This window comes from Anomaloglossus baeobatrachus, chromosome 6 (assembly GCF_048569485.1).
Source record: "Anomaloglossus baeobatrachus isolate aAnoBae1 chromosome 6, aAnoBae1.hap1, whole genome shotgun sequence".
NCBI classification, from domain to species: Eukaryota; Metazoa; Chordata; class Amphibia; order Anura; family Aromobatidae; genus Anomaloglossus; species Anomaloglossus baeobatrachus.
Window position 1 is genome coordinate 137,867,991 of NC_134358.1, and position 13,122 is coordinate 137,881,112.

Below are 13,122 nucleotides of genomic sequence, written 5' to 3' on the forward strand. Positions count from 1 at the left end.
TTTGTTACTGCCCAGGACTGAGTACCCCGTATCCTGGGCGCCACAGTACCAACACATCAGTTATACCATATAGTGAACACGGTGAATAAAATATCCCAAAAATAATCATGTAATTGCACTTTTTTTTTTTGCAATTTTGTTGAACTTGGAATTTTTTTCCCTATTTCCAGTACATTATATGGTAAAACTATTGGTTTTATGCAAAAACAAGCCCTCATATGGCAATAGTGACGAAAAAATAAAAAAGTTACGGCTCTCGGAAGAAAAAACTTTCTACTAAAGGCCACTTTACACGCAGAGATAAATCTTTGGCAGATCTGTGGTTGCAGTGAAATCATGGACATATTGTTCCATTTGTACACAGCCACAAACCTGACACTGATTGTCCACAATTTCACTGCAACCACAGATCTGCCGCAGATTTATCTCTGTGTGTAAAGTGGCCTTCGTTGCCTATAGCAACCACTCACAGCTCCTATTAATAACCTGTAGCTCCCAGCTCCATTGACTTTAATGTAAGCAGGTTTTTTGGCGAATAACTGTAAAGCGCGGGGTTACATTTTACCGTCAAAACATAGTCTATGACATTCCCTGAGTCACATGGGGCGTCTGTGCAAAATTTCGTGATTGTAAATTCAACGGTGCGTTTTCCTTTAGTGGACACACATCTATATATATATATATATATATATACACACACATATACACTCAGCTTTATATATTAGATATGTGTAAAAATATATAAATATGCATGTGAACATACATATACACACATATGTCCGTGTGTATATATATATATATATATATATATATATATATATATACATACATATATATATATATATATATATATATATATATATCAACCACACACAGTGGACAGTATACACGCAGCAGCCGCTCCCCCCTCCTCCGCCGGCAGAGTCACGTGACCTGTGTTCCGCTCGTGCACCTCCTGTTTCCGGTGTGCAGTCACCTGACCCAGCTTCCGTCACATGACCAGTTGTCAACTGTGTTAGAGCTGCGGAGAGGTCACCGGGATCGGTGTGAGGATCGTGCTGTGTGCGCTGCCGGCACCGAGCTGTGGGAGGTGAGTGATCCGGACACTTGTGCTGTGTACAGTGGGATGCGGCGGCTGTGCGGCCTGCTGTCAGTGCTGCTGAGGTCGGGGCTCCGGTGCCCGCTGTTCCCGTGTACGGTCTCCTCCTTGTACCGATCCCCTGAGGCGCTGAGTGTAGCGGTGCCGATGTGTTGTGTGCAGCAGAGCCGGGCTTGTGGTGTCGCTGCTGGGGTTCCCTGCCTGCAGTACAGGGGCAGATCACAAGCTGTGCCCCCCCCCTCCTCCAATATTTACCCTGATATTACTCTTAATAAAAGCATATTGGGACATTACAGCAAATGAGAATCTGCATTGTCCTATTTCTTTGCACGGCTGTCAAGGGTTAAAATTGTCCTAAACTAGCAGAGATTTGTGTGAAATATGTCATTGTGTTTTGTAGAGTAATGGCGGGGTGTCAGTGGGGGACGTGTGGATCCATCTGTGATCATGATGGGGCATCCTCTCATCACAGCGGGTGGGTTTCCCTGAGTGGTCCTGGTCCTTAGTGAGGCCGCTGATCCGCTTCTGGCTGAGGAGCCGGTGGATTTGGTGCTCAGTCTGGGTCCTTCACACATTGACATCCGGGTGTCACTTCTGCTGACTTATTGTGTCACCTTTATGACCTACAGGACTGCGACCCCCGAGCCACAAACCTTTACAAACGTGTCGGATGTTCAGCTGCTGCTCGTATGTTGCACATGAATCACTTTGCCATAGACTTTAATGGAAGACGGTCATGGGATTTGTTTATTTTACAGCAAATTGCAGCTTTACACTGATTGCACGACAGTAAATTTTGCAAATGTTTGTGGTGTGAGAATTGCTGTCGGACGTGAGGGCTGAATGTCAGGAGGCTGATCCACGCTTCTAAAGGCTGTTAAAGGGGAATGAATGACTTTATTCAGGGGACTGTTTTTATGTTTTTCATTTTTTCTCCTAGTGTTTTTTCTGTACACGGCATGTGTCAATAGATCCTCATTGCTCGCATTATTTTTGCTTATGGGTTAAAATTTAAAGAAGCAAAAATTGTTGTAGAGTTCACATGTCAGAATCGGGTCTTTTTAAACTCTATATATATATATATATACATTGCAGAGGTAAATTCTGACAGTTGGTAAATGTACAGTGTAGGTCCTGATGAGGAGACCCCACCGATCCTTATAGCGATCTTCTCTGAATGTAGTGATGGTCCCCATGTGCACCGCTGCTCCACTCATTGTCTATGAGTCCTCCGTCCCATAATCAATGGATGGTGCAGAAGGTGGGAACATCACATCATTCAAGTGCAGGGGCCTCTATAGACCAGATCTCAGAATCAGTGGGGGTCTCAGTGTCCCCTATTACGGCTTAGTTTGTGCAGTATTATTCTCAGGGTGATATTGGCTTCACATAGGCAGAACATACAGACGTCACTACTTTGTGATCTTTTGTTTGTACAAATAGTTTCCTTTACTCGATGATCAAATATTTCAGCTGAAAGTGTCAGATAATTCACAAGTCCGTGTAAACTGCAGGAAATACTTGTGGGGCACTTTGTAGCATATGTGGGACAGTGAATGGGGGAAGGAGAGTGAGGTGAAGAGCTTTCTCCTCCCAGACTGTGATTTGTGTCTGGTAAGGCTAGGTTCACACAGGGCATCTTTTGCTACATTTTTTGTGCGTTTTTGAGGTCATGAAGATGCCCCTATATGCATGCATTTCCTTCTCCCAGCAAAGTCTATGAGATTTCGCTTTTGTTGTCTGCATCGTGGCTGCGTTTTTCAGGATGCAGCATATCAATTGTTTGCGTTTTTTACTGCGTTTTTGAGCCCTTCCAGTCAATAGATTTGACTCAAAAAATGCAATGGGCAAAACGCGGTAAGTCTGGACGACAGCTCGTCGGTCTGTGATTACACCCCTCTAAATAGCCGTCACCCCGCCTGGAAACAGCAGACTGGCTTTTAGTACTTATCAAGTGTTTGGCTAAAGCTGATGATATATGGGATCGGGGACTGAATGATTATGGGGTACACTCCGCCTCCCTGAAGAAACAGAAATGGAGCCCCTCATGTTCTCCTCCTTAATGTATGGAACATGTGACTGGCGTACTGAGGCTTGTGAGCACGAGGTCCTCTACCTGTATAGCCGCCCGCTCATCATCTTCAGGGCACAATGCCGCCTTTCACTATAAGCTTTTCTTTTTTTCTCAGGGCACAATTATCTGTCCGAGTTCTCGGCGGCCAGCATTGCACTGCCACAATCCGGAGTCTCCTGCTCAGCACTAGATACAGGTAAGGCTTGATCCTGCTGGTGTGGACGGCATGGCCTCCGCAGTGTTTACTGACAGCAGACGTCTTGTTGTGCCATCACAGGGAGCTGCTTGTCATGAAGGACGTGAGGAATGAGTGACGTTCCCTCAACTGGGCTTCATTACAACTCCCTGATATATTGGGATTATAGACCCCTAATGTAAATGACGGCAGCCGCACGACCATGTAAATGAGGCTGTGGGGAGAGGATAATGGGTCACAGAGCCCAGGAAACCTCTAATAGTCTCAGCGTCTGTTCACACAGAGGTGATCTTCATTGAAAACAATTCCAATCTGTTTGTAGCAGAATCTCGTACAGATCTGAGATTGACCCTTCGGCTTCCGCCGTCAGAACTGCCGCTGTGAATGCGAATTAGGCCATGTTCACATGTTCAGTATTTTACCTCAGTATTTGTAAGGGAAAACAGGAGCAGAACAATTTGAGGAAAAGTATAATAGAGACCAGGGCTGTGGAGTCTGTAAACCAAACCTTCCACTCCGACTCCGACTTCGACTCCTCAATTTCCCTTGCACCGACTCCGACATATATTGCTTATAGTTAGGTGAAAAATTTATTGTAGTACATGAACATGTGTATGTGAACATCAGATATTTAATAATTTTTATGATACAATAATCAAGATATTTGGATAGAACATAAAATATTTATTGGATACAACTTTAGAACACAAACTGTAATAAATATGTAATACACTATGCAATATAGAGTAGATTACATATATATCTTGTGCGTGTATGTATGTATATGTGTGTGTGTATATATATATATATATATATATATATATATATATATATATATATATATATATATATATATATATATATATATATATATATATATATATATATATATAAATATAATACTTAGATATTGCATTACATGTTTACAATTTATTAGTTTTTTGTGTTCTAAAGTTGTATTCCAATAAATATATTTTTTGTTCTATCTAAATATCTTGATTATTGTATCATAAAAATTGTACTACAATAAATTTTTCACTTAAATATAAGCATTATACTAAATGTTATTATTTAGTAAAATATTCAGCACATTCTGCATTGCACTACTGTCCCCAATTTATTATATATTTTAGGAGTCGGAGTCGGTGCATTTTATACCAACTCCGACTCCACCAAAATGAGCTCCGACTCCAACTCCACAGCCCTGATAGAGACACTCAGCACCACTTTTTTTTTTTTTCCACCCACTCCTGGTTTTAGCTACAAATACTGAACGTGTGCACGTGGCCTTAGGCTGGCGCTCATCTCCATTACCTGCCCGCCGGTAAACCTGGCTTCTTGTTTAGATCATTCTCACATCCACTGCACAAATCTCCACACCTGTATAGTCTATGGCAAAGGTTTCCATTGCAAACTATGGGAAACACTTTGTGCTGATTTTCCAGGGATTTCAGTGTCAAATCCTGCATGTGCTGATATCTGAGTGAAAAAAATGTTAAATTAACAGACGCATATATATATATATTAGTGTGTATAATGTTGCATAGAATTAAGAAAACAGAATTTAAAGCAGCTGTGGTGTATTACAGCGTCAGACACATCCACCAGTGCCCTCCATACAGCACTGGACACTCCTATACGTTACTAACCACATTTAAATCACCTGGAATAAATGGCAGATTGTTAAATATCAGCCTGAGCACTAGCTAGCACGACCACTTCATTCCGTTCAGTACTTCCACGCTGCGCAGTCTGTAATGGCAGCTTTATTGGGACTCCAGAATCTGATGTTACTGGGAATCTACTGAATAGAAGTTTTCCTAGTGATCCTGTGGTGAGACTGGTGCAGGGACTTGCCAGTCCTATAACAAAGGGGAAGTTACAGGCATATGATCTATTAGTAATGTATGGGTGATGTCGCTGACTGTAGTCTGTTCGCTTTCTAAGCACTCCATTAAATTAGGGTTTTAGGAAAGGATGCAGAGTGACCAGTGCTTTTAAGTGTATTTAAATCCCAAGAAGGATTTTTGCAGTGACTGTAGTGATGAGCGAACTGTTCGGTGCTCAGTTTGCGTAACAAGCACTTTGATGCTCGGGTGCTCTGTACTTGAAACAATGCTTACGTTTCCCATTGACTTCCATTATACTTGGTACACGAGTCGAGCCCCTCCGAGCATTCGACTGAGCACCCGAGCATGGTAGTGCTTGCTCATCACTAGTCAATACGAATACCAAGCACCTGAGCATCGTAGTGCTCACTCATCACTAGTTGTTATGAATACAGAGCACCCGAGCATGGTAGTGCTCGCTCATCACTAGTCATTACAAGTACAGAGCACCCGAGCATGGTAGTGCTCCCTCATCACTAGTCATTACAAGTACAGAGCACCCGAGCATGGTAGTGCTCGCTCATCACTAGTCATTACGAGTACTGAGCACCCGAGCATGGTAGTGCTCGCTCATCACTAGTCATTACAAGTACAGAGCACCTGAGCATGGTAGTGCTCACTCATCACTAGTCATTACGAGTACAGAGCACCTGAGCATGGTAGTGCTCACTCATCACTAGTCATTACGAGTACTGAGCACCCGAGCAGGGTAGTGCTCGCTCATCACTAGTCATTACAAGTACAGAGCACCCGAGCAGGGTAGTGCTCGCTCATCACTAGTCATTACAAGTACAGAGCACCCGAGCAGGGTAGTGCTCGCTCATCACTAGTCATTACGAGTACTGAGCACCCGAGCATGGTAGTGCTCGCTCATCACTAGTCATTACGAGTACAGAGCACCCGAGCAGGGTAGTGCTCGCTCATCACTAGTCATTACAAGTACAGAGCACCCGAGCAGGGTAGTGCTCGCTCATCACTAGTCATTACGAGTACAGAGCACCCGAGCATGGTAGTGCTCGCTCATCACTAGTCATTACGAGTACAGAGCACCCGAGCAGGGTAGTGCTCGCTCATCACTAGTCATTACGAGTACAGACTACCCAAGCATTGTAGTGCTCACTCACCACTAGTTGTTACGAATACTGAGCACCTCAGCATTGTAGTGCTCGCTCATCACTAGCAGTCACCACAGTTGACCAATAATTCTAATGCTATTAGTGGCAGTGCTGGTTAGGATATTACAGCTGTTGTAGGTCATGTTATTGGGAGAGTACAGGGACCGTAGGCATGTATGACAATCTGCTGCCCCAGCAAATAGAGGCACGGTGCTCTTACCATGGATGGTGAGCCCTTAGCGACACTATTTGTGTCTGTTCACTAGGGACAAATTTTACAATTTAGTATACCACAAGCAAAGTGAATGAGATTTTCCCAGTCTGAGCCACGTGCTGCGCAATAAATACAGTGTCATCCTGTCGTGATGATGATGTATCTGCAATGTGTAAATTTGAACACTGGACTTTCATTAGGGTGAAATCTACAGGAGAATGTGTGTGTAACACATGATGATTTTATCATGGAATATTAGGATTGTTTTCTGCACTCTGTCCTGTGTGTGCAAAGCTTTTTAGATTTTTTTTTTAAACATAATAAGTGGTTATTTATGTTTCTTTAGGAAAGAGGCGTAAAGATGGACATTCGAGGCGCCGTTGATGCTGCTGTTCCAACAAACATCATCGCAGCCAAAGCTGCGGAGGTCCGGGCTAACAAAGTGAACTGGCAGTCTTATCTACAGTAAGTGGACGTCCGCAGCTCATCTGATGCTGGTGATTGGGGGCGAGATTCTGTCTGCTGCATCTAGTTATAGAATAAAATCTGGAGGAGACAAAATGGCACAAATAGTGTATTATCCTAGTGGAGCGGAATAAAGGAGATTTGGAAAAACTCACCTTCGGGAGTTGAGGGTCACAACTACCATTAAAGCATAAAGTCAAAGCACGTCGGCTGCCGCGTACCCAATGGATTCAGATAGTAACGAGGAAAAATAGGGTTAATTGCGCTGACGTGTATATAAGCAGGAGATGAATCCAAGGGTTAATCTTCGTGATTTTTATTATTCAAATAAAAATGAATAATAAAAATCACGAAGATTAACCCTTGGATTCATCTCCTGCTTATATCCACGGCAGCGCGATTAACCCTTACTTTCTTCCGGTTACTATTTGGGTGCATCTAGTTGTTTGATTTTGCCTCTTTTATAGGATAATTTCCATATTCTATTTTGTTTATGTCTACTACACTATGTAGAGGAAAAGCTCTGTTCAATCAGTCGTATGGTTGGTCTGAATTAATCTGAGAAGAGGAAAAGTTTTATAAAAAAAAACAAAACAGGTTTTTGTTTCTTTGCTGCAACCATGGTATTTTCCCATGATTTATCAGTAGTTGTGTTTTAAAAAAACAAACAAAAAAAAAAAGATTCTGCTCACTTGTCCTTCTTTTTCGCAGTGTCCTCTTTTCTGTTTCTTGTTGCCCCCTTGACGATTATGGCGGGTGCAGAGGCTTCCGTAGTCAGAATTTTATTTAATTTGAATGATTTGCTCATGACTCGCAGAGAAGCTCGCTGCAGCCCTAAACCTATGGCAGCTGCTGGCCAATCAGAGGCCAACAGCTGACATCATATGGGTAAGTCAGCTGCTGGCCAGTGATTGGCCGGCGACTGCCTTAGTTATAACTCTAAGAGAAAGCAAAAGAAAAATTGTGAAAACATACCCTGCTGTAACTAAATAAAAGCATAGTGCATATAAACATAGGGTACTTAGTAAACACTGTTTTTGATAAAAAAAAAAAAAAAAAAAAGCATAAAGCCATCCCACCAATGAAAAGGTGGGCTTTTCACATGTCTGACTAAGGTAGACTATTGAGCTTTTCACATGTCTGTTGTTATTTATTTATTTATAGGACGGGAGTCTGCAAAATAAGTTAAAAAAAATATAAATTGCCCATAGACGTCTGTGCATCAGTAAAAAACTTGTCGAGCTCTCTGGCTACATTCTGCTGCTCTTTTGTGCATTTTCACTGACTGTTTAATAGGAGAGAATTGGAAGGCTTCATCAGTTGTTGGTTTTTTTTTGTTTTTTTCCCTATCATTTGAGAAAAACTGATAGTATCTTAATAGTGTAAACTGACACATGGACAAAACATTGATTAAATTGTTCATATTTTTTATGTGCGCAAAATAACCCCTAAAATGGACTCCTAAAACGGGCTTTAGTATTTAATTACCGTATTTTTCGCTTTATAAGACACACTTTTGTTCCCCCAAATTTTGGGGGAAAGTAGGGGGTGCGTCTTATAAGCTGAATATACGGGGGGGGGGATATATATAATATATATATATATATATATATATATATATATATATATATATATATATATATATATATATATATATATATATATATATATATATATATAATTATACTTATTGCACCGCAAGGTCCAGGGGAGGTGGGGGCGCTGTGCTGGGGGCAGGTGAACGCTGCGGGCAGCGTTTGATCTTCTGCTCCCGCTCATATAATATGCACAGCCGCTGTCCATCTCCGGTGGTGCTGAAATCGCACCACAGTGACGGGCTGGGGGAGAGGTGCATATTATATGTCTCTGTGCCCCCCTGTGATAGCACATGCCCCTCCTGTGTTAGATTTGGCCCCCAGGCTGCTGCTCATTCTAAAATAAAAAATCTTTACTTACCCCCTCCAGCATTTCTCCCTGTGTCCCTGCTTCCACTGTGATCAGGCAGGCAGAGAGCTCAGGCTGCTGTGCCGATCACATGACCGCACTGAGAACCAGGAAGTGGAAGAACAGAAGCACGGAGCCAGACAGGAGGGAGATCAGCGCTGCAGGAGATAAGGAAAGAGTGTTTTATTTTACTATGGGCAGCAGCCTGGGGGCGATATCTAACACAGGGGGAGCTGTGCGATCTATAGGGGCCATGGACAGCACCATGGGGGCGATATCTAACACAGGGGGACTTGTGCGATCCCATCTTTTATTTTTACCCTCCCCCAACAACACTTATTAGGTATCCAAGCAAAATCGTAGAATCGGGATACGCAGTGTTAAACCTGAATGGTAAAATATAAAATTATGACTTTTTTTTTTTTTTTTTTTTTTTTTTTAAATTTTCATTTTTATAAATTAAATAACAAGTAAAAGTTCCCTAAACAGCAGGAAAAAATCCTGCATAACATAAGGCTCTGTGTGAATGGCTGCAGAAATGCGCGGAGAGCAACAGAGAGTTTTAGATGATATTTTATAGCTTCAAAAAATCTGGTCATTAAAGAGGTTGTGTGAAGAAATCTGTTCTCCGGATGCGGTTTGCGGAATGTGAGGAGCATTTCTATGTTATGGGCTTCATGACTTGTTATGCTCATTCCACTACGAGGCTGGATGCGTCTGCTAATACAGGGCTTGTTATTGGTATTCTGCTGCTGTTACAGTAATGTGTATGCACAGTGCCTGTGTACATAACATACATTACCTGTGCCATGGCTGACTGTGTATGTGTCAACACTACTCCTTGTAGAGCGGCTTCTCCTCACCAGGGTGCACAGACCCCCACTGAAGGAATTCTCTATAATGGAGGGTTAGTGTAGAAATTCACACACGCATAACTTCACCGGTGGATTGTGTGACTTTGTGTGGATTGTACTCTCTGCTTAGAAACTGACATCTGGGTTATTGTGTCCTGAAGAGTTTTTAATAAATTTTGTTTTATTCTGCTTTTTATTTTTGTAAATACATAAATAGGGGCGCCGCTCACATCAGCAGTGTTTTGCCACAAAACTGGATCCGTCACAAATGCGTTTCAGTTCCATTAATTTCCAATGGAATCGTGGCAAGATGCGGTCACATGCGGTTGTGTATGACGCACGCAACCGCATGTGACCACAACTTGCTGCAAGTCCTTTGGAAATGAATGGAACTGAAACGCATTTGTGACGGATCCGGTTTTGCGGCAAAATACCGCCCAATGGTAGGTTCAGGAGAGCTGAAAAAACCTTTCAAAGTGCCAGATTTACCCATGTGTCAAATTTTGATGCAGATTAGTCCAGTCATTTGGCCAACACTAATTCAGTTTTCTGTATATATATATATATAATATATTAGATGTTGTTGTGTGTAGTTACCAAGTGTTTGTGTAGGGCGCTGTACATGTTCTGGGTGTTGTCTGGGTGTGACGGGGGGTGAGAGCGGTGTTGTATGTGTGTTGCGTTGTTTGTGGAGCGCTGTGTGTCTGTAGCGTTGTTTGTGTGTGTGTGGTGTGTTTTGGGGGAGATATGTTTTGTGCAATGTGTGTGTTGTGCGGTATGTGCGTATATTTGTGTGTGCAGCGTTGTCTGTGTGTGCGGGTGTCTGTGTAGGGCAGTTGTTTGTGGTTCCCAGTGTGTGGTGTGTTGTGCAGTGCGCGCGTGTGTGTGTGTGTGTGTTGGGGGGAGGTGTGCACTTCCCATCGTGCTCCATCCCCCATGCAGCGCACTCCCCATCGTGCTCCATCCCCCATGCAGCGCACTCCCCATCGTGCTCCATCCCCTATGCTGCGCACCCCCCATCGTGCTCCATCTCCCATGCTGCGCACTCCCAAACGTGCTCCATCCGTCATGCTGCGCACTCCCAAACGTGCTCCATCCGCCATGCTGCGCACTCCCAAACGTGCTCCATCCGCCATACTCCGCACTCCCCATCGTGCTGCATCCCCCATGCTGCGCACTCCCAAACGTGCTCCATCCGCCATGCTGCGTACTCCCAAACGTGCTCCATCCGCCATGCTGCACACTCCCAAACATGGTCCATCCGCCATGCTGCGCACTCCCAAACGTGCTCCATCCGCCATGCTGCGCACTCCCAAACGTGCTCCATCCGCCATGCTGCGCACTCCCAAACGTGCTCCATCCGCCATGCTGCGCACTCCCAAACGTGCTCCATGCGCCATGCTGCACCCAGTGTGTGGTGTGTTGTGCAGTGCGCGCGTGTGTGTGTGTGTGTGTTGGGGGGAGGTGTGCACTTCCCATCGTGCTCCATCCCCCATGCAGCGCACTCCCCATCGTGCTCCATCCCCCATGCAGCGCACTCCCCATCGTGCTCCATCGCCTATGCTGCGCACCCCCCATCGTGCTCCATCTCCCATGCTGCGCACTCCCAAATGTGCTCCATCCGTCATGCTGCGCACTCCCAAACATGCTCCATCCGCCATGCTGCGCACTCCCAAACGTGCTCCATCCGCCATACTCCGCACTCCCCATCGTGCTGCATCCCCCATGCTGCGCTCTCCCAAACGTGCTCCATCCGCCATGCTGCGCACTCCCAAACGTGCTCCATCCGCCATGCTGCACACTCCCAAACATGGTCCATCCGCCATGCTGCGCACTCCCAAACGTGCTCCATCCGCCATGCTGCGCACTCCCAAACGTGCTCCATGCGCCATGCTGCGCACTCCCAAACGTGCTCCATCCCCCATGCTGTGCACCCCCCATCGTGCTCCATCCCCCATGCTGCACCAGCATCAGCCTCTCTACCCGCAGCATCAGCCTCTCTCCTCCCAGCATCAGCCTCTCTCCTCCCAGCATCAGCCTCTCTACCCGCAGCATCAGCCTCTCTACCCGCAGCATCAGCCTCTCTACCCGCAGCATCAGCCTCTCTACCCGCAGCATCAGCCTCTCTCATCCCAGCATCAGCCTCTCTCATCTCAGCATCAGCCTCTCTCATCCCAGCATCAGCCTCTCTCATCCCAGCATCAGCCTCTCTCATCCCAGCATCAGCCTCTCTCATCCCAGCATCAGCCTCTCTCATCCCAGCATCAGCCTCTCTCATCCCAGCATCAGCCTCTCTGTCCCCAGCATCAGCCTCTCTGTCCCCAGCATCAGCCTCTCTGTCCCCAGCATCAGCCTCTCTGTCCCCAGCATCAGCCTCTCTGTCCCCAGCATCAGCCTCTCTGTCCCCAGCATCAGCCTCTCTGTCCCCAGCTGATGCCTTTTCGGTCCCCAGCTGATGCCTTTTCGGTCCCCAGCTGATGCCTTTTCGGTCCCCAGCATCAGCCTCTCTCCTCCCAGCCTACCCCAGCCTCAGCCTTCCCCAGGATCAGCCTCTCTCCTCCCAGCCTCCTCCAGCACGCCGTGCTCCTCTGCCGACACTCACAGATCCGATCGCATACACTCACACACACCCACACACACCCGATCGCATACACACACACACCCGATCGCATACACTCACACACACCCGATCGCATACACTCACGCACACACACATTGACGATATTGCACATACGCGCTCATACTCACAGCATCCGGAGATACCACATGCTTCTGGCCATGTGATCCTCCGGCAGGTCCTGGAAGCTCACAGCACAATATCGCCGCGGAGAAGCAAGCGATATCCCAGGATGTTGTGAGTATGTGGATGCGATGTGATGTGTGTGTGTGTGCTGTTGTGTGTGTGCGTGTGTGTATTTTACGCCGCTGCAGGACCTTGATGCGCTGGTAACTATGCTACCATGGTTACCAGCGCATCTCGTCCCCCGCTCGCACGGGAGCCCACACCAGCATACGCCGGCCAGCCCCAGCAATGCGAGGGTATGTGTCGGCTGGTTTGGCGGCGTACGCTGATGTGGGCTCCCAGGGGTACAGTACTCACCCGGTAGTCGTGGCTCCGTGACCGTGTCGGTTCGGGGAATGCGCGCGGGGGGAGGGGTGCGGGGCCAGAGCTAGCGTGCATTGCGTGAGGGGGGCGGGGCGTGGCCGAGTTGCCAATGCCTGCAGGGTGCCGGGGCGAGAGGCCAATCTGTGGGGGGGTCGGAGCCTGGGCG

The 13,122-nt window shown here is 46.0% G+C and overlaps 1 protein-coding gene across 2 annotated transcripts in view; it reads left to right on the forward strand.

The window, feature by feature from the left end:
* The first annotated feature begins 964 nt into the window (after positions 1-964).
* The window catches only part of ATP6V1H (ATPase H+ transporting V1 subunit H), a 196,620-nt gene continuing 184,462 nt past the window's right edge, over positions 965-13,122 (forward strand). For both annotated transcript variants that reach the window (XM_075353271.1, XM_075353272.1), the window contains exons 1-3: positions 965-1,090; positions 3,289-3,369; positions 6,934-7,052. In XM_075353271.1, coding sequence (XP_075209386.1) covers positions 6,949-7,052 — 104 coding nt within the window. In that variant the 5' untranslated portion in view covers positions 965-1,090; positions 3,289-3,369; positions 6,934-6,948. The remainder of the gene's footprint in view (positions 1,091-3,288; positions 3,370-6,933; positions 7,053-13,122) is intronic.